We start from the raw sequence: 21,121 nt of genomic DNA on the forward strand, positions 1-21,121 counted from the left end.
ATCGACATTTCATTTTGACTCCTTTTTTCGGCTTTTAGCTACATTACGCATCCCAAAACATGGGAATTCTCGTAACATTATTCTCCCTCAGGTTTGGCAGATTACAGACATTATTTCAAACTTTAGCGTGCTACACCTTTTCCCTTTCCTCCACGTGTAAGTAAACTTTTGATTGATGAATATTTAATTTGCGAGAGTTTGTAAAAACAATGTCTTTTTTCGTTGTGAAACACCCTCGTACACATTCAAAAAGAATTTTCCTCCAGAGATCACAGAGCTGTATTTCATTTTATTACTGTAGCGGCCATACTGGCCACCACGAAACTTTTTTCTTTTTTCGTCGACCAATATCGTTACTCATTTGTTATTTTTCACTCTGTATTTTTGCTCGCATTAGAACTTGTTTCGAAAGTTAGGGCTAATGAGTTAGGGCTTTCAAGACTGACATCAAGTAAACTTAATATAAAGCCTTTTTTGATGCGGATAAAACTTCTTTACGCATCATATTACCTTACATTGGTAGGTTATTTAGGAGTCCATTAGGAGTGACGACACTATCGGCTAAATAATAGACATCCAAGTATACCAATATAAAAGCTGCGCAAGTCCCTCTATAAACAAAACGTAGTAGTCGTTTTGTTAGCGTGATATCTGCCAATAAGCCAAACCTTAGTACCTAACGATACATAGAATTTTACTCAACCACATCGTCATGTATTACATAACATTACAACAACGTTATTCCGTACCGAGCTACCGCAAAAACGGTCCCTTATGATAGCGTCTCTTATCCCGAAACGTCTGGATTTTGCTAGAATATTCAAATTTCATTTTCGCGAGATGTGCAAATTGGTGCGTAACGTATTTCGGGTATTCCCCCGTATGGGGTATCGGTATGAAATATGAATAAATGTGCGTATTATATTAGGCTGGTGTCTATTGATGTTCCATAATCCATACTCCAAACCGCGGGGTAATAATAATAAACGAAAAAAGTATGAACTGCCTGATTTCTAAGGGATAACATTAGATTATTATATTATTATTAGATATTAGGGATAAGGGATATATTTTTTTAATCTAATTCGTGTTTCCAAAACATAAAAAATCTCTAACACCGAAATTAACATTAGTCAAAATAAACATTTTTAGCGTACTATCATTATTACCTTCTCTGTAGTACTAGGTACTTATACACAGTCACAAATTCTCAATAGTAAGGTTGCTTACTTGACATTCTTGAAACTTTTAAGACGAGGCTTCACTATTCCTAAACTAAACTAGGTATTATTCTGTAATGAATCTCTGCTCTTTGTCTCTTGGTCCCTAACCATTACTACCACATCACCGCAATTCGAATTCAATTGCCCAAATAGCATGCAGTCCGGACATTGCAAGAAATACCAGCTCATACTGAGCTAAGCGAGCTGAGCGCAATATAAACGCTGTTGTTAATCACAGCTCCGTAATTGGGAAAAGCGAGATTTGCCGGCATTCCTTGAATGCGCTTTCACCGGGGAATGTTGACTTTCGGGTGTCGTTTGTGCAACGAAAATTGCGTTTTAAATGGTGTGGACTAAGCGTTATGTTACTAGAATGATGATGCAATTTTAACGGTGATTTAGTTAGATAAAACTTCAATGGTCTTTTTAAGTGCATTTTAGGTGTTTTCTTTAAAAACTTGATGATAGCATCATATGGCAAGGAAAAAACGAATTAAATCAAAGCTGGAACGGGAAAACTAGGTCTTCATCACACCTGATGGAAAATGATTTTCAGGTCAAAGATGGAAGCGAGATCCAACTGGAATCCTAAACAAGTACAAAGCAACTGGCTATTTTACCTCCAACTGCCGATATACGTCGATATAATAACAATGTTATAAGTATATGTTACATACGAGTAAATGATTGCCCACAATGCATATGAAATGAAAATCCCATTGCCTCGATATTTCAGCCTCACATACTATTCCAGCGAGACTCTCTCTATCTAAAATTCTACTTTCTTTACCCAAAGGAATATTTTTATTCCCGTTCTATAATATTTACTATGCTCATGATATTTGCAACTCAACTACATTTTCCTTTATTCGCTTGAGCGGCGTTGGAAGCACCCATAGCGTTGGCACGCCGAATGGAAGGATGCCAAACCATTTGATAGTTTTCGAATTTAACACAGCTAGGTGTAGAAAGTACGTCAGAATCAATAGTGGAACCTACATTTTTGACTCTTGTATCTTTGGTACTAAGATACACACTGTCAAAAGTGCCTATCTACTTTTGATGCTCTCTGTGCATTAAGGGAGAGTCCGGTAATTTGGACCAGTTTTTTTTCAATCCCATTTTACACATAGTTTTCTTTTGTTTTTGCTAATGTTCATGGTATATAATTAAAGAGAAATTATTCAACTTACTATTTCATAGGTATTAATCAACACAATTGTTGTATATTTAGCACAAATCAACAAAATACGAGTTCAGAGCTTCGGTCCAATTTAGCCAACCGGTTCGATAATTTGTACCACAGGGTTACTAAATTGGATTTCAATAAATTTCAAGCCTAAAAAAAACTATAGCAAAATATTATACGATACATTCTTAACAAATTAGGTAAAGAAAAGGAACAGTAGTTAATAACATAGACAATCGATATTGTTTTACACGTTATCACGATTTTGAGTAAAAGTTTTGTAATTTCAATTATCGTAACGCACACTTGTACCTAATCTACTTTGCCAGTCTTTTGTTTTCATTTATTGTTAGTCAAACATAACTACGCTATTAAAACTTCAAAATATGATTTACTAAAAAAAATTCAAAATCCTTTGGTAAAGTTCCATACCTACAACTTGATGTGGTACAATTTAGCCGACTAGGTGATAGTGCTTTTAAAAAATATAGCATAAAAATACCGAAAAATGTTTCAAATAATTGTAATCCACACTAATTTACGCTTCTAAATAATATATTAGAAACACTCTGTCATTAAATTTAACAAAATTACAAACTAAACATGCATTGTCAAAAGTTACTTGAAAACAATGAAAAAAATCTTTTCAAAATAAAACCCACGTGTTCGTTGTCACGGCAAAAACCACATGGCCGATATTAATTGAATTTAGTTGTGTATCGCTGAGTGTTGCAATTACAGACATTCAATAAATACTTTACGAAATATAAGGGTGGTACAATTTACCCGGCGGTACAATATACCGAACTCTCCATATTAGAATTATGTGAAAAGAGTGGCATTGGTTTCTTCTATCGACTTGGCTGTTTTATTCTTTAAGCAGTTAATAAAGTTTCACAACGTTCGTTTGTGATGCTCCATTTTTCATATATTGCTATATGTGTATTTGACACCAGCATTTCGTATTTATCTCCTCCTTTAATAAAATATAACATTTCTCATGTACAGCTCCAGTTATGAGATTATGCATTGAAACTTTTTTGCTTATCTTCACCTGCGCCAAAAAACCAGACCGGTTCAAGCACTGCAAAAATGACTCTTATTTCAGGTGCACTTAAAGTTAAAAGTTTCAGTTTCAACATTTAACCCTTCCCGTGCTGTAGTACCACGAATGAATTTACATAAACCACTTGCTAACATAGGAGAATGCGGGTCAAAACGGGATGTTCCTTGGGAATAATCGACACAAGCGCTCCCTGAACAATTACAATATGTAAACCGGTTCTGCTTGTAATAATATCCCGGAAAACTTGGGCAGTAGAGAACTGGAATTTGGTCCTTTGAGTACTTGATATAATTTAATGGATAGACAGTGGAGGAACACTATCTGTGGTCGCGATCCTCATCAGTGAGGGACCGAGGAAGAAGAAGAAGACATGGTATAAAAATGACATTGTTTAATTTGAGATGTAATTGAACTAATGGGTTAACAATCTTCCCATTTTCTCCGGCAGCTAAATCGGATTTTTTGGGTTTTGATCCTGAATAGATTTTGGGACATAATTATGGTTATTCTTTATTAAAAAAAATAAGCAAGCTAATTAAAAGCCCCCACTTTTTTTTAAGTCAGTTAAAATATGTGCAATATTCCTATCTCAAGTTAAGATACTTTTTGTACTAGTTGGTATTATTAGAATCCATAGACATATAAATTGTTATACGGTAACCATGCCTCGTCTCCCAATGCAATAACATACCTAATAATTATGTAACCTAATCCAATCCTGTAGCTATTAGCGTCGCATTGCAGCCATTATAACCCGTTTGGCTCTAAATTGGCGACATAAACCACCATTGCATTGAACAGATCAACGCCCGCTTTGACCACTGGCCCGTCTGATTTCTAATTAGTCTATGGTAATTTGCTTTTAATTTATACAAGGTGTTTTATACTTGATTAACGACGAAGTCGGTTAAAAAGGGTTGGTTCTACTGCTCAAATGCAACAACATTTTCTAGAGGACCGTTATAAATACAATACAAGTTAAATCATACTAAATGACTTGATTGCTGATGGCAATTTGTATGTAAAGGTTTTTTTTACTAAAATTTTATAAAAATTTGAACTCTGTCTTTTTAGAAAAGTTGTTGCATATGAGTAGTAGCTTCAAACCTTTTCGTTTGATCAAGTATAAAAATAACACACTGTATAAAGGACAATAACACTCGTTGATAAAAAATAAATTTACTGGAATAAATTATACATATAAGAATAGCTCAAGTACCTAGTTGTATAAAAGGCGCTATCAATTCCAATAACACTTGAGACGATCTCTCCAAAGGCTTTCTAACGAACTGTACTCGTATATAAAAAGGCTATTTTGCTTATAAAATACTTTTTTATTTAGTAAATAGACCTTTTAAGTTTTCCATCATTTTACTTAGGTTTTTATTACATTTTCTGTACACAACAAATAAAAAGAAATGTAAAGAACGGGTAAAGTCACAAACTTATCGTCTTTTGTAGGCAGCGAAGCGATTCCAAAACGAATTTGTTATAAATGATACATTTCTTAGGCCCCAGAAAGGTTAAATACGTGGAAAAATACTTTATGAAGAATCCATACTTTGTGTGTAGTGTGCTTCAAGAAGACATACAAGTGTCTCTACATTGAATATATTCCAGAAAAAAACATTTAGATTAAGAAACTAGGAAGGTAACATGCCCAGAAATGTATCTACATATAGATAGTGCCATCCACGAAAACGCGCCCTACCTATGATTTGAGCGCCCCACCATTCTTCCGCTAATGTTTGAGTGTTATCGGTACACCCTAAATTATCTATGAGTGCACACGCACACTACAATAATGACGCTCGGATTGCTCGGATCAAACTCCCGCCCGCGCTTCCCTCGACCAAAAATTGGTGGGGCGCGCCTTCGTCGATGGCATGATCTTTAGGCCGCTAGCAGATTTCTTGTCTTATACAAAACTAGATGCCGTTTTACTCCCTTAGGGGTGGAGTTTCGTAAAATCCTTTTTAGCGGTTGCCTACGTCATAACATCTACCTACATGCCAAATTTCAGCCCGATCCGTCCAGTGGTTTGGGCTGTGCGTTGATAGATCACTATGTCAGTCAGTCAGTTACCTTTGAGTTATATACAATTTACATTGGATGCCCATACACTGAAAATAGTTACGTAAATACTCCTTTGCTTCGTCCAGCCACAACCACGCTATCGGAGTCATCCTCAAGGTGGTTTAGAAGCATTTGCGTCTATCGCAATCTGCCGAAACTTGGAACATTCTGGAACATTCCTCAGATGGTCTCGGGATGTCGCGGGCTTCGTCCTGCTGCATGCCATTGGTCGTACCTGACGAGCTCCTTTGACTAAATACTTGGCATAACTTGGTACTGAAATCTGTGGAATCTGGTACTAGTGTTGATAACTGTCTAGTTAACTGGGTAGGTAATTAATAAAGTTAGAGAAAGCTGCCAGAGCCTAATGAAACAATTAGGGAAATTCTTACTGTATCTGAGATAATTTAAAATTTCGTTTCGATTCTCAATTGCGATTGTTATTTTCTTTTTTGTAATTTATTTCAGACTACCACGCTACTTTTGCAAGACGCTTAAAAGTTGCTCCATTTCTAAAACCGTTTTGAATTTTCACTGTTCGGGATCCTACTAATCCTACTTAATATTATAAATGCGAGAGTTCGGATGTCTGGATGTTTGTTACTCTTTCACGCAAAAACTACTGAACGGATTTTGATGAAACATTACAGTATTATTGTTTATAATACCCAGAATAACATATAGGCTATATAAATTGAATAATGACGATCTGTGACAAACTAAATTTCACGCGGGTGAAGCCGCGGGCAAAAGCTAGTTCTAAATAAAGTTTCCACAATTATTATTCCGAATATTACAAGCACAAAGCCTATGGTATCTTTTAATCCTAATGCACGATAGGAGCTTTACTTCTCCATCAAAAAGTTCCCAAAAAAGGTAGATACTTAGATCTTTGTTATCCAAACGCATCACAAGAAGAACGAGCATTCGATATTCCATAACGACGTTAAGTCCCGGATTACAGGCATGTGTTGCATTATAAATTCAAATCTCGAGCACGTGCTCGATAAACTCTGGAACGGGATGGGCGCAATAACTCACAATATCGGAACCGGGATGCGGGAAAAGGGCGCAATCCCGGCTAGCGCTGTGACGATGTATCGGTCGAGCAATATCGATATATCGATTAAAATGCAGTGTTTGTAATGCAATATCGATATATCGGTTATGCAGTGTTTGTATTTATTGAATTAAAGCCTTACTTCTAAGGCAATTAAGTTTTGTGTAGTGTTAGCACATCAAGAGTCTTTTCACACCCATTTAGAAATAAATACGATATTAGTAATTTGCCATTTGCCAAAGTCATTAAACTCTCCAAGCCGTTATGGAAAAAGTACTTATAGCCTGACCAGGAACATAAAAACCCTGGCATAGAGGCGCGTCANAACTCATCAAAACGAAGTCTTAGAGGTACAGAATAAAATAATATTTTTACGGAATGAATTCCTAGAAACCAAAATATTTTCATTCAGTTTATCTCTCTGTGTAAAAGACTGACGCCCGTATTCATAAACATTTCTATGAGGTCTCACAGTGCGCGTGAACCAATCACAGAGCTCTATTCAACAATGTGCGTTCGATTTGCTTTGCAGCCTCACTTAAACAAGCATCGCTTGTGAGTTAAAATATCATAAACGATATTGTACTAATACAACTTATTGACTTTATAAGGTCACTATAACGCTAGTCCTCTTGATTGGGTACAGATTTCATAAACTTTATTTATGTTATTTTCTCTATAATAGACACTATACCATTAGGTAATACCTTGCTTCAGTATTATTAGCACATTTTTATAAAAAAATAAGAGATGTTTTTGCCTGAAAATAATCTAAGCGACACGGTGTGTTATGTTCGCTAGGATGAGTAAGTAACGCTTGATGTCACTTGGTATAAATATTCGTAAAAGGAGTTCCACGAACGGATTTTTTTTGTGACAAAAATACCTTCTTCGAGAAGCCGTTTGTCATGGTAACCCTACCTCCTTAGCCCAACGTAATTCCGACGTGTATGCTCGCATGCTAATTAGAGATCAAGTTTCAGACTTATTAATGCCTTTATAAGAGGAACATACGAGAGTCTTGGTATAATTATCTGCAAAATAAGCCTCTAACGACGCGCATTAACATAATTAGTCAAGGATTACCCAATTTTATACTTAAACAAACATTGAAAAGGCTTCATGTGATAAAATAAGATTGATGAATGTCTGAAAGGTCAAAGCAACATCTAACTTGAAATTACCTAGTTGTAGTTGAAGGTTTTCTGGTTACACCATCACAAGGTGGACAGACGACCTCATAAAGGTAGAAGGAAGGCGCTGGATGCAAGGCGCTACCAACCGTCCAATCTGGAAATCATTGGGAGACGCCTATGTTCAGCAGTGTGGCTAAAATAATGATGATGGTGATGACACCATAGTAAGCTGATTAACAAACTTAGGACTACCAGAATGTATTTGCATATTTGGCTACATATTAAGACAAAATATCAGCGTTAAATTATTCTATCTACACAGGAGTTTGATCCTGGCACACAGGAGTAGAAGAGGTGATAACAGTCCCGCTTTTAAAAACCTCTAGTAAACTTTAAAAAACCGATCATATCGTTAAACTCTCAACGCAAAACGGCAAAGGGATCTCCATTATGAAAAAAGTTTCGCCTGTTCCACATTCAGCGGTCCTAAGCAATGTAGGGTAGAACCGTACGTGGATACATAAAAGATGCATATGGACCCTCGTCTGTGTGAAAAACTAATTTGTCCACGCGGGTTTGGCTTGTAACACTCCTTCCAGTGAGTGACAAGCCACATGACACCAACTCAATTTAAACTTTGTTTCTTTCGCGCTCTGGAATCGGGATGCCTTTGTGTGTGCGACTGACTTTTCCAAGTTGATTGACGACCCAATGATTGAATCTGTCGATGGTTAACTTTTTGCGACTTTTGGGTGATTTTCTTTCATATGGTCTTATATTCGATATCGAAGTGCGAATAAATTGATCACATCAAAACAGCTGCGAACGGTGCGCACCAATATGTAAGAATAACTTAACCTTGTACTCATTACTTGATATAAAGTAAAGATTCAAGATAAAATTCTTATCACAAAGCATACGAACGTGCTTCCAACGGACTTGTACCAAATTAGATTTGATGAGTTTATTCTACGTCAACATTAAGCTCCAAGTAGGTACTTTTAGAACTGTACCTTTGATCGTACTCAATGTAAGTAAATGCAATTTGCAAAAAAGATTATCTACCGAAAGAATTCTCAAGTAAATTTCGTGCCAATTCATTCAAGAACCGACCAAAATTCCAAAACCTACTGTGAAAGTTTGGAAATTGATGAGCAATTACGATCGGCAAGCTACCCTACTCCAGTCTTCAAGTTTTAGCACGCTAGACCATATTCGGTTACCAGTCCCTTCGTAAAACCCTTCCAGAACACTCGGCAACATGAAGTCCTTGCACGCGAAATTCAAACAAAACGACAATTTTGTGAAACCCCTTTACAGAAAAGTGAAGTTCGGAAACAGGGTTAGGCCTATGAAAAAAATGTTTGTATCTGTTGACACAAAACCATGTGGCGATGGATTGCATGTCAAAAGAAAGGTCGTTACAAATAACAGTGTTGATTATAATGTTGTTGAAGTTAACAGTGAAAATAGTGATAATACTTTACCTGGAACCTGTGATAAGAGACTCCGAGATTATTATTCAAGATTCAAAATTAATAAACCTAAACTCGATTTTAAAGTAAGGAAAAATGCTCCATTTACAACTTACAGTTTAATAGAAAGGGATTATAAGAAAATGGAAGATGAAAAGCGATATAGTAGAGACGATAAATCTATTCAAGCCAAAAATAGTTCATTATTGATAGAAAAGGTAAAAACTATTTTATAGGCACAAATGTATTTAATGATCCTTCTGTAATGATCCAAAAAAAATGTAAGGCAGTTTTAATTTTAAGAAGGCCAGACACTATCAGTACTTTTGCTATCAATAATACTGATAATTCTTCCTTTGCCGATGATAGTCAATCTTCCCATTTACAAAACCAAATTGCCTTATCGCACTAATCGTCATTCCTTCATTCCAACCACCGTACTGTCTATCAGACAGATAGAGTCTGATCCGCTTTAAAATTTAAATGCAATGATTGAATTAAATGATGACATTGAAATAGAATATAACTTGTTGATATCATCTAAAATTATCAAATTCAAATTCTTTATTGCTCCGTGTTTGAATTTCCATCAGTGAATCATCTTTCTCTTTCTGATTTATGTCTCATTTACAGGTCCCAGAAACCTGGTTGCGCGTGTACCCTGCCCCCCAGGTTGCTCACGAGGCGACGTGTTCTGTCATCTTCAGATGCATCGTTTGTCAACTAGGACTGGCCACCTTTCTCGTCCTATGGAACATTTTGTGGGTGTTTGTCATACACAATTTTGAAGGTAAATACGATTTCTCTATATGCTCATCAGTCCACTTGACATTACTATACCACTGCACAGTGTTGTAAATCGCTAAAGATTATTATACAGGGTGTCCCAGAATGGGTGAATCAAATTGCTAGGGGAGGTAGCTCTACTAATGTAACTATCCCTAAAAAATATTTTTTTAAAAATTGAGTTCGGATTTTTTTTTTAAATAAAGTGCTCGAAATCGAAATCTAGTCATTATTTTCAAAAGTTTATAGATAAACGAAGCAATCATGTACAATTAATATTAGTAAGAAAAAAGTACAAATAAACTCCAAACGCAGCAATTATAGCCAGATACAGGCAAAGCTGATTTATTTTCACTTTTTCAAAAAAAAAAATGTATGTCCTTATGCGCTTTTTTTTTCATATTTTTTAGGGATAGTACATTAGTAGAGCTACCTCCCCAATCAGTTTGATTCACCCATTCTGGGAATACTTTAACTAAGTAATCATAATTTATAACATGTATATCACAGTATTAAACATGATGTGTATCGTATGTGTGTTAAGTATTATTTTCCCTAGACAAATAAAAATTAAATATTGTGTCTTACGTATTTTTTACGAAATAAAAATAATGATACTGTTATCTTTCAGGGCCCTACGAAACTGAAGTGTCCATACTATTCGAGAAGGAACAAAATCAACTTGTTATTGACCTTGCTACGGAGTTGAGACAGGTAAGTGATTAATTATTTTTTTTTTATGCATTCAAGGCAGGTATTTGACCACAATCGCACCTGATGTTAAGTAGGATGCAGTCTAGGAAATTAAAGCATTTAAAAAAGACTTGAGATAAAAATCTTAGGAGAAAGAGAAGAGAAGAAGGAAATGTATCATAAGACGAAATATTGGCATAAGCTAAACTAAATAGCTTATGCCAATATTTCGTGTTATGATACATTTCCTATGTCAGTTAGTAATCAATATTTGGATATCGACAATCTGATTTCATTGTTAATCCTCGGCTTTTAGTTACATTACTCATCCCAAAACATGGGTATTCTCGTAACGTTATTCTCCCTCAGGTTTGGCAGATTACAGACATTATTTCAAACTTTAGCGTGCTACACCTTTTCCCTTTCCTCCACGTGTAAGTAAACTTTTGATTGATGAATATTTAATTTGTGAGAGTTTGTAAAAACAATGTCTTTTTTCGTTGTGAAACACCCTCGTACACATTCAAAAAGAATTTTCCTCCAGAGATCACAGAGCTGTATTTCATTTTATTACTGTAGCGGCTAAACTGGCCACCACGAAACTTTTTTCTTTTTTCGTCGACCAATATCGTTACTCATTTGTTATTTTTCACTCTGTATTTTTGCTCGCATTAGAACTTGTTTCGAAAGTCGTAAGTGGTGGGGCTTTCAAGACTGACATCTATAATAGTAAACTTACGCCCGTATTCACAAACGATGCTTGCATAAGTGAAGCAGCAAATCGAACGCGCAGCGTTGAATAGAGCTCTGTGATTGGTTCGTATGTCACCCTGTGCGTCCACGCGCACTGTGAGATCTCATAGTAAAGTTTGTGAATACGGGCGTTAATGTTAATTGATGCGGATGAAACTTCTTTACGCATATTATCGGGATGTAGTTTATTTAGGACTCCCTTAGGAGTGACGACACTATCGGCTAAATAATAGACATCCAAGTATATGAATAAAAGCTGCGCGAGTCCTCTTTCCTCTACTACTTTGCGTGATCTTTGCCAATAAGCCAAATCTTTCGCTACATTGAATTTTACTCAACCACATTGTCATTTATGTATTATACATAACATTACAACAACGTTATTCCGTACCGAGCTACCGCAAAAACGGTCCCTTATGATAGCGTCTCTTATCCCGAAACATCTGGATTTTGCTAGAATATTCAAATTTCATTTTCGCGAGATGTGCAAATTGGTGCGTAACGTATTTCGGGTATTCCCCCGTATGGGGTATCGGTATGAATAAATGTGCGTATTATATTAGGCTGGTGTCTATTGATGTTCCATAATCCATACTCCAAACCGCAGGGTAATAATAATAAACGAAAAGAATATGAACTGCCTGATTTGAAAGGGATAACATTACGTTACGGATATTTTTTTTAAATCTAATTCGTGTTTCCAAAACATTAAAAATCTCTAACACCGAAATTAACTTTAGTCAAAACAAATATTCTTTAGCGTACTATCATTATTACCTACTCTGTGGTACTAGGTATTTAAACACATTCTCAATAGTTAGGTTGCTTACTTGACATTCTGGAAACTTTAAGACGAGGCTACACTATTCCTAAACTAAACTAGTTATTATTCTCAAATGAATCCGTGCTCTTTGTCTCTTGGTCCCTAACCATTACTACCACATCACCGCAATTAGAATTCAATTGCCCAAATATAGCTTGCAGTCCGGACATTGCAAGAAATACCAGCTCGTACCGAGCTAAGCGAGCTGAGCGCAATATAAACGCTGTTGTTAATCACAGCTCTGTAATTGGGAAAAGCGAGATTTGCCAGCATTCCTTGAATGCGCTTTCACCGGGGAATGTTGGATTTCGGGTGTCGTTTGTGCAACGAAAATTGCGTTTTAAATAGTGTGGACTAAGCGTTATGTTACTAGAATGAGGATGCAATTTTAACGGTGTTTAGTTGGATGAAACTTAATGTTCTTTTTAATATGTGTATTTTAGGTGTTTTCTTTAAAAACTTGATGACAGCATCATACGGCAAGGAAAAAACTAATTAAATCAAAGCTGGAACGGGAAAACCAGGTCTGCATCACACCTGAAGGAAAGTGATTTTCAGGTCAAAGATGGAAGCGAGATCCAACTGGAATCCTAAACAAATACAAAGCAACTGGCTATTACCTCCCACTGCCGTTATACGTCGGAATAATAACAATGTCATGTATGTTACATACGAGTAAATGATTGCTCACAATGCTTATAAAATGAAAATCGCATTGCTTCGATATTTCAGCCTCACAGACTATTCCAGCGAGACTCTGTATCTAAAATTGTACTTTCTTTACCCAAAGGAATATTTTTATTCCCGTTCTATAATATTTACTATGCTCATGATATTTGCAACTCAACTACATTTTCCTTTATTCGCTTGAGCGGCGTTGGAAGCACCCATAGCGTTGGCACGCCGAATGGAAGCATGCCAAACCATTTGATAGTTTTCGAATTTAACACAGCTAGGTATATAAAGTACATCAGAATACAATACATATAATACATACAATAGTGGACCTACATTTTTGACTCTTGTATCTTTGGTACTAAGATACACACTGTAAAAAGTATGTATCTACTTTTAATGCTCATGTGCATTATTATTAGAATAGGCTACTTTCCTAAAAAAATTTGTTTAGTCCGTCATGTTTAATATCAAAAAATATTGGACACTTATATTTTTATTTGTCAATCTAACAAATAATTACATAGTTATGGTGCGTTGAAGTTCCGCGCGACGTCACAAAGTGCGGCACTTTTATGCACTCATTGACGTCACGGGCATCTTCTTATGAACTTTGGCGCGCTTTATCTCTTTAAATTTTCATTAGTTTGAAAAAGTGAAAAATACGTGTAGAGTATTTTTTGATAATTTAATTGACGGACTAATTAAAACTCTTGCTTTTTGACCCAGGAAACATCCCTATTAGGTATGTGAAAAGAATGGCATTGGTTTCTTCTATCGACTTGGCTGTTTTGTTTTTAAAGCAGTTAATAAATTTTCATAACTTTCGTTTGTGATGCTCCATTTTCATATTGCTATTATGTGTATTTGACATCAGCATTTCGTACTTATCTCCTCCTTTAATAAAATATAACATTTTTCATGTACACACGGCCAGACTGTTAACTATCTATTTCCTTTTTTGACTGTTAATTATCTATTTCCTCTCATCAAATCGTGATTTTTTGCGATAGAACGAGACGACATGACCGGCAATGAGTAGTTAATACTGTTGCCGATAGTAGGTACGATCTCCAGTTATGAGATTATGCACAATGACATATCATATTTATGCATTGAAACTTTTTTGCTTGTCTTCACCTGTGCCAAAAAACCAGACCTACATGCACTGCAAAAATCGCTCTTATTTCAGGTGCACTTAAAGTTAAAAGTTTCAGTTTCAACACTTAACCCTTGCCGTGCTGTAGGATCACGAATGAATTTACATAAACCACTTGCTAAAACATAGGAGAATGCGGGTTAAAACGGGATGTTCCTTGGGAATAATCGACACAAGCGCTCCCTGAACAATTACAATATGTAAACCGATTCTGCTTGTAATAATATCCCGGAAAACTTGGGCAGAGAACTGAAATTTCCTACTATGTGTATTTGATATTAGTAGATAGACACAGTATAAAAAATACATTGTTTAATTTGGGATGTAATTGGAGTAATGGGTTAACAATCTTCTCATTTTCTGCAGCAGCTGAAGTCGGATTTTTTGAGTTTTGTTCCTGAATAGATTTTGGAACATAATTATGGTTATTCTTTATTAAAATAATAATCAAACTAATTTAAAGCCTCCACTTTTTTTCTGAAATCGGTCAAAATATGTGCACTAGGTACTCCTATCTCAAGTTAAGATACATATTTTTTGTATTATTTGGAATTATTATCATCCATAGACATAGAATAAGTATGATATACCTAAATTGTTATATTAATTGGTAACCATACCTCGTCTCTCAATGCAATAATACACCTAATAATTATGCAACCTAATCCAATCCTGTCAATATTAACTATTAGGCTGGGTTGCACCATCTTACTTTAACTTTGACAAACGTCAAAAATCTGTCAAACTCCATACAAAAAACCCCGGTTAATGTTATAGTTACGGTCAAAGTTATGTGGTGCAACTCAGCCTTAGCGTCGCATTACAGCCATTATATCCCGTTTGGCTCTAATTGCATTGAACAGATCAACGCCCGCTTTGACCACTGGCCCGTCTGATTTCTAATTAGTCTATGGTAATTTGCTTTTAATATACAGGGTGTTTTTATACTTGATTAACGATGAAGTCGGTTAAAAAGGGTTGGTTCTACTGCTCAAATGCAACAACTTTTTCTAGAGGACCGTTATAAATACAATACAAGTTATCATACATAATAACTGATTGATAATTGGATGTAATTTGTTTTTACCTGTTTTATTTGAACTCGGTTTTTTGCGAAAAGTTTTTGCGAATGAGCAGTAGAATGAAACCTTTTCGTTTGATCAAGTATAAAAATAACACACTGTATAATGGACAATGATACTCGTTGATAAGAATGAAATTTACTGGAATAAATTATATGTATAGAATAGCTCAAGTACCTAGTTGTATGAAAGACGCTATCAATTCCAATAACACTTGAGACGATCTCTCCAAAGGCTTTCAAACGAACTGTACTCGTATATAAAACAGCTCTTTTGCTCATAAAAATGCTTTTTTATTTAGTAAATAGACCTTTTAAGTTTTCCATCATTTTACTTACGTTTTTATTACATTTTCTGTACACAACAAATAAAAAGAAATGTAAAGAACGGGTAAAGTCACAAACTTATCGTCTTTTATACGCAGCGAAGCGATCCCAAAACGAATTTGTTATAAATGATACATTTCTTAGGCCCCAGAAAGGTTAAATACGTGGAAAAATACTTTATGAAGAATCCATACTTTGTGTATTGAATATATTCCAGAAAAAAACATTTGGATTAGAGAACTAGGAAGGTAACATGCCCAGAAATGTATCTATAGATAGTGCCATCCACGAAAACGCGCCCTACCTATGATTGAGCGCTCTACCATTCTTCCGCTAATGTTTGAGTGTTATCGGTACACGCTAAATTATCTATGAGTGCACACGCACACTACAATAATGACGCTCGGATTGCTCGGAATTCGGATCAAACTCCCCGCACCCCGCGCTTCCCTCGACCAAAAATTGGTGGGGCGCGCCTTCGTCGATGGCATGATCTATACTATACCCCTAGCAGATTTCGCGGTCTTTATACAAAACTAGCGGCTGCCCGCGACTTCGTACGCGTGGATCCCGTTTTACTCCCTTAGGGGTGGAGTTTCGTAAAATCCTTTTTTAGCGGATGTCTACGTCATAACATCTACCTGCATGCCTTTCAGCCCGATCCGTCCAGTGGTTTGGGCTGTGCGTTGATAGATCACTATGTCAGTCAGTCAGTTACCTTTGAGTTATATACAATTTACATTGGATGCCCATACACCATATTTTCAATAGTTACGTAAATACTCCTTTGCTTCGTCCAGCCACAACTACGCTATCGGGGTCATCCAAGGTGGTTGCAAAAGCATTTGCGTCGATCGCAATCTGCCGAAACTTGAAACATTCTGGAACATTCCTCAGATGGTCTCGGGATGTCGCGGGATTCGTCCTGCTGCATGCCATTGGTCGTACCTGACGAGCTCCTTTGACTAAATACTTGGCATAACTTGGTTCTGAAATCTGTGGAATCTGGTACTAGTGTTGATAACTGTCTAGTTAACTGGGTTGGCAATTAATGAAGTTAGAGAAAAGCTGCCAAATGAAATAATTTGGAAAATTCTTCCCGTGTTTGAGATAAAGTAACATTTCGTTTGATTTGATTTGATTCTCAATTGGGATTTTTATTTTCTTAAGCTCTTAGTGTTCAGTGTCCAATGTCTGGTATAAGCACTAACATCATAATTATTTCAGACTACCACGCTACTTTTGCAAGACGCTTAAAAGCTGCTACATTTCTAAAACTGTTTTTAATTCTCACTGTTCTGAATAGTGAGCATCATTCTAAATAACCCCAATTCTTTACTCCGAACATTACCTATCTACTTACAAGCACAAAGCCTATGGTATCTTTTAATCCTAATGCACGATAGGAGCTTTACTTCTCCATCAAAAAGTTCCCAAAAAGGTAGATACTTAGATCTTTGTTATCCAAGCGCATCACAAGAAGAACGAACATTCGATATTCCATAACGACGTTAAGTCCCGGATTACAGGCATGTGTTGCATTATAAATTCAAATCTCGAGCACGTGCTCGATAAACTCTGGAACGGGATGGGCGCATAACTCACAATATCGGAACCGGGATGCGGGAAAGGGCGCAATCCCGGCTAGCGCTGCGACGATGTATCGGTCGAGCAATGTCGATATATCGATTAAAATGCAGTGTTTATAATGCAATATCGATATATCGGTTATGCAGTGTTTGTTTTTATTGAATTAAAGCCTTACTTCTAAGGAACTTCATTTTTGTGTAGTGTTAGCACATCAAGAGTCTTTTCACACCCATTTAGAAACAAATACGATATTAATAATTTGCTAAAGTCATTAACTAAGAAACTCTGCAAGGCGTTATGGAAAAGTATCTACCTAAAATCATGCAGGGTCATATCATCATGCAATATAGAAAAAAAAGAATAAACAAATTCAACAAAAAGAACTCAAATAATAAATGCCAAGCTTTTACCAATGTTTCCGATACACCCAGTTTTTAGATGAATCAGATCAAAAAATCTCTTTCAGCTAATCTATCCATGTACATGAGTCTTGTGTTTGAAACGCCAGGGCTGGAAAGCAAAAACAACCGTGAACTAGGTTCTATTTTAGTGTCGGTCGATAGTCGATATCCACAATCAAACAATGATTGATATCGATGTCTTTGAATCGATATTTTCACCGCTATGCAATCACATCCTTTACCGGGATTTTCCAAGACGCTCTCGTTAAATGAAGCGCAAGGATTGATGCGGAGACAATCGCCTGTGTCCTTGATAAAGTTCTGAACTGAAGAAAATGCAATATTTATTTTGTATCTATACTAATATTATAAAGAGGAAAACTTTGTTTGTTTGTTTGTTTGTAATGAATATTCTCAAAAACTACTGGACCGTTTTTAAAAATTCTTTCACCATTCGAAAGCTACATTATTAACGAGTAACATAGGCTAAATTCTATTTTGGAAAAAAATAGGTTTCAGTGGTCCATGCGCGCGAAGCCGCGGGCGGAAAGCTAGTCTTTTATATGTCTGTTGCCTCCTCTCCAGAACCTTGCTGCCCCATCGGCCGTCAATTCTGCGTACAATGTGCCCTGCCCATTGCCATTTCAGCTTGCTAATCCGTCGGACTATGTCAGTGACCGTACCGGAAAACGCAGCGTGGGACGTCTACCTACAAGGTGGACCGACAACCTGATAAAGGTAGTAGGAAGGCGGTGGATGCAGGCCGCTACCAAACGTGCGATGTGGAAGTCATTGGGGTAGGTAGGCCTATGTTCAGCAGTGCACTTCTTGTGGATGAAATGATGATGATGATGATACCTTAAGTCTATTGTTACTTTGGGGCTAGATGGCGCTGTGTGAGATTGTCCAAAGATATTTATTATTTATTATTATTTATTGTTTAGTTAATAAATTATATAACTTCAGCTTCAGGCGCGTTAATTTCAGTTCCTCACAGAAGGTCTTCATCGCGCGATTACCCCATTCATAAACTCAATGAGGTAATGAGTTTTCATAAATGATTAATTTCCCCACACAAACTTTCATCCCCTAGATATTTAACTCTTTCAAGTTTTATTTTCAGTGGGAAAAGGTATCAGAAATCGGAGTTACTTTTGCATTTACATCTCTATAATATCTATGTATAATAGCGCTAGTATCATGAACACGTTTTATCGGATTTGTGTAACTTATTTTCTTTTCCAACTTTTCATTTTCCTTTTCATCTATTTCCAAGAATGACTTCTCTCTTATTATGGATGAATTCTTCGGAAGTGGACCTTAACATAACTAGCAGCCGCCCGCGACTTAGGGGTGGAGTTTCGTAAAATCCGTTCTTAGCAGATGTCCACACCCTATAAGAAACCTACCTACTTGCCAAATTACACGTTTGTAGGTGTTATAGTTTCTGAGATTTCGTGATGAGTGAGTCAGTCAGTGACCTTTCGCTTTTATAAATGAATTAATAATAATATGGGCTATTGTTTGCCTATATTAATATTCATTAATAACACCCAAACCCAATATTGGCTATTTCATGGTCCCCCAATCCTTCTGCCCCAGTTGGTCCTGTCAAATGCATCGGCAGTTGATGTGAAGTGGGATAATTAAGGTCGCTTCAACGCCCGCTCAAGGCTTTAGCAGGATCAGTGGATTTACCTGATTCACTGACCCTTTAATGTAGGAATTACGAGTGTTTTAGCATATTAACCTCAAAAGTTCCTCAAAAGAATGGCATATGGCATTAAGTTCGCCTTTTAATATTTTTTTTATTTTTATTAAGAGACAATTATCACAGACTATCATTAGGTTTATGTTAATCTTATGATTTTATCTATTCTTTATTGCTACTAAAAATGAATCGGCGAAGCTTTCTAGCGATTCCTTGCTATTTACCCATTTTAACGGTAAAAACCACGACCAAAGTTCAAAGGAAGTCCAAATATTTCCATCAGTATTTGTTTTTACATATAAAGTGCATTCCAACGGCCCAGAATATAAAACACCGCATTTTTAATGTCCCGCTAAATCTGTAGAAGTTTAACATGACAAAGGGAATCCCGGCACAGCGGCGACACTCCCGAATTCCCGGGATTCCCCGCGGAATACCGCCCTCTGATTTTAGGCTAAGAATTCAGCAGCAATATTGCCACAGTGGAAATTTTGTTACGCTTTAAATAACGCTGTAGCGGATATTTTAGGGTACCGCTCTAACGTAAAAAATAGTTTTTCCAAAACGCACTAGGTACCCAAGTACCTACTCATTAGTACTCATAGATACAAGTTAAATACGAGTACAACTACAAGTTAAATACGAGCGCTGCTTCTTCTCAGAACTGGCCCATTTACTGTCCCGAAGCAGTGGTAGGGTTAATACTGGGACCTGTAAAAGTGCTTTATAAAAGCCTATTTGCAAATATAAATGAGTTTTATGAGCCTTTTATGAGTTTTTTAAGATGTTAATCTAGTCGGCTGTTACAGCCAATTTCCAGATAAAAGAATTAGGTAGTAGATTTCAAAGTGATCTACAGGATGTATTGAGTAAAGAGGAAGGTTTTTATTTAAAGCGTCCATCGCTCAAAGCTTCATTCAATCTATAATTATATAAGAGACATGTTAAAAATAATGTGTGTGCCATGAAAACATATTGGATCCTCTGTACGCCACTATAACTCTCACTTGATGGTTTTTATTTTATTTTAAAAACTGTACCATGCACAAAAAGTTTCATAAAGGATGATACGCGAAAAAGTTATGAAATGAACGCGTTCAGGTTCATATTGCAGTTGAAATTGATATTAAAAACAGTGTTCAGAACTACAGACAGAAAAACTGTTGCCGGATTAATTTTGCATACTGCTATGAATCCAAAATGTTAACTTTTGAAACTATTGTAAAAGAAATGAATATTCAAAATGTTTTTACATTCTGCTCGGGAAAATTATGAATTTAAATTACATAGTAATTTTCTTTCAGGAACAATTCCTTACAAAACTTAACTTACTAAGTTTTTCCAACTTTTTATCGTTTCGTCAAACTCTTCTGATGATAGTATCATCAAAATAATCAGCCTCTAAAACTCCAATGCTGAAAACAAACTTAACGTAGTTGTCAGTTGATTTCTTTTGTACTTTTTTACTAGTAGGTATTAAATTGTAACCAAAAATATACCGTAGTAGCTAGAAGCTGTCTAGAATGATGTTGTGAATCCTTGAAATATTTGTAAGTAGTATTGGTTGCTGTTTGTATTCCATATAAAAACCTACATGAAGGGGGCAGAGCACAATTTAAAAAATATCTTGGTTAAGAGGGTAAGATAACTTTCAAATTACAGAAAGATGTCAAGTTAATCCAAAGCAAACTTTACATAGGCACATCCTTCACTCACTGGACCTATCCTGTTGATTCAGGTCTTAGCTTTTTCGTCGGTTTTCTTTCTATATTTACCCGGACGATGTGATGGATTTGAAGCCCACACAATATTGACCTTTAAATCAAAGATTTTATCTGCTATTTGTAGAAGTGGTTAATCCAGAAGAGACTGATGGATAGAGATACCTACCTACGTA

The 21,121-nt window shown here is 36.1% G+C and overlaps 1 protein-coding gene across 1 annotated transcript in view; it reads left to right on the plus strand.

Annotated features, from left to right (window-relative positions):
- Nucleotides 1-9,011: 9,011 nt before the first annotated feature.
- The window catches only part of LOC114352219 (uncharacterized), a 33,125-nt gene continuing 21,015 nt past the window's right edge, over nucleotides 9,012-21,121 (plus strand). The window contains exons 1-3 of the mRNA XM_028303735.1: nucleotides 9,012-9,092; nucleotides 9,859-10,015; nucleotides 10,643-10,725. Coding sequence (XP_028159536.1) covers nucleotides 9,012-9,092; nucleotides 9,859-10,015; nucleotides 10,643-10,725 — 321 coding nt within the window. The remainder of the gene's footprint in view (nucleotides 9,093-9,858; nucleotides 10,016-10,642; nucleotides 10,726-21,121) is intronic.

The sequence above is a fragment of the Ostrinia furnacalis genome, unplaced genomic scaffold (genome assembly GCF_004193835.3).
Source record: "Ostrinia furnacalis isolate ACB-3 unplaced genomic scaffold, ASM419383v2 OfSCF1276, whole genome shotgun sequence".
NCBI lineage: Eukaryota > Metazoa > Arthropoda > Insecta > Lepidoptera > Crambidae > Ostrinia > Ostrinia furnacalis.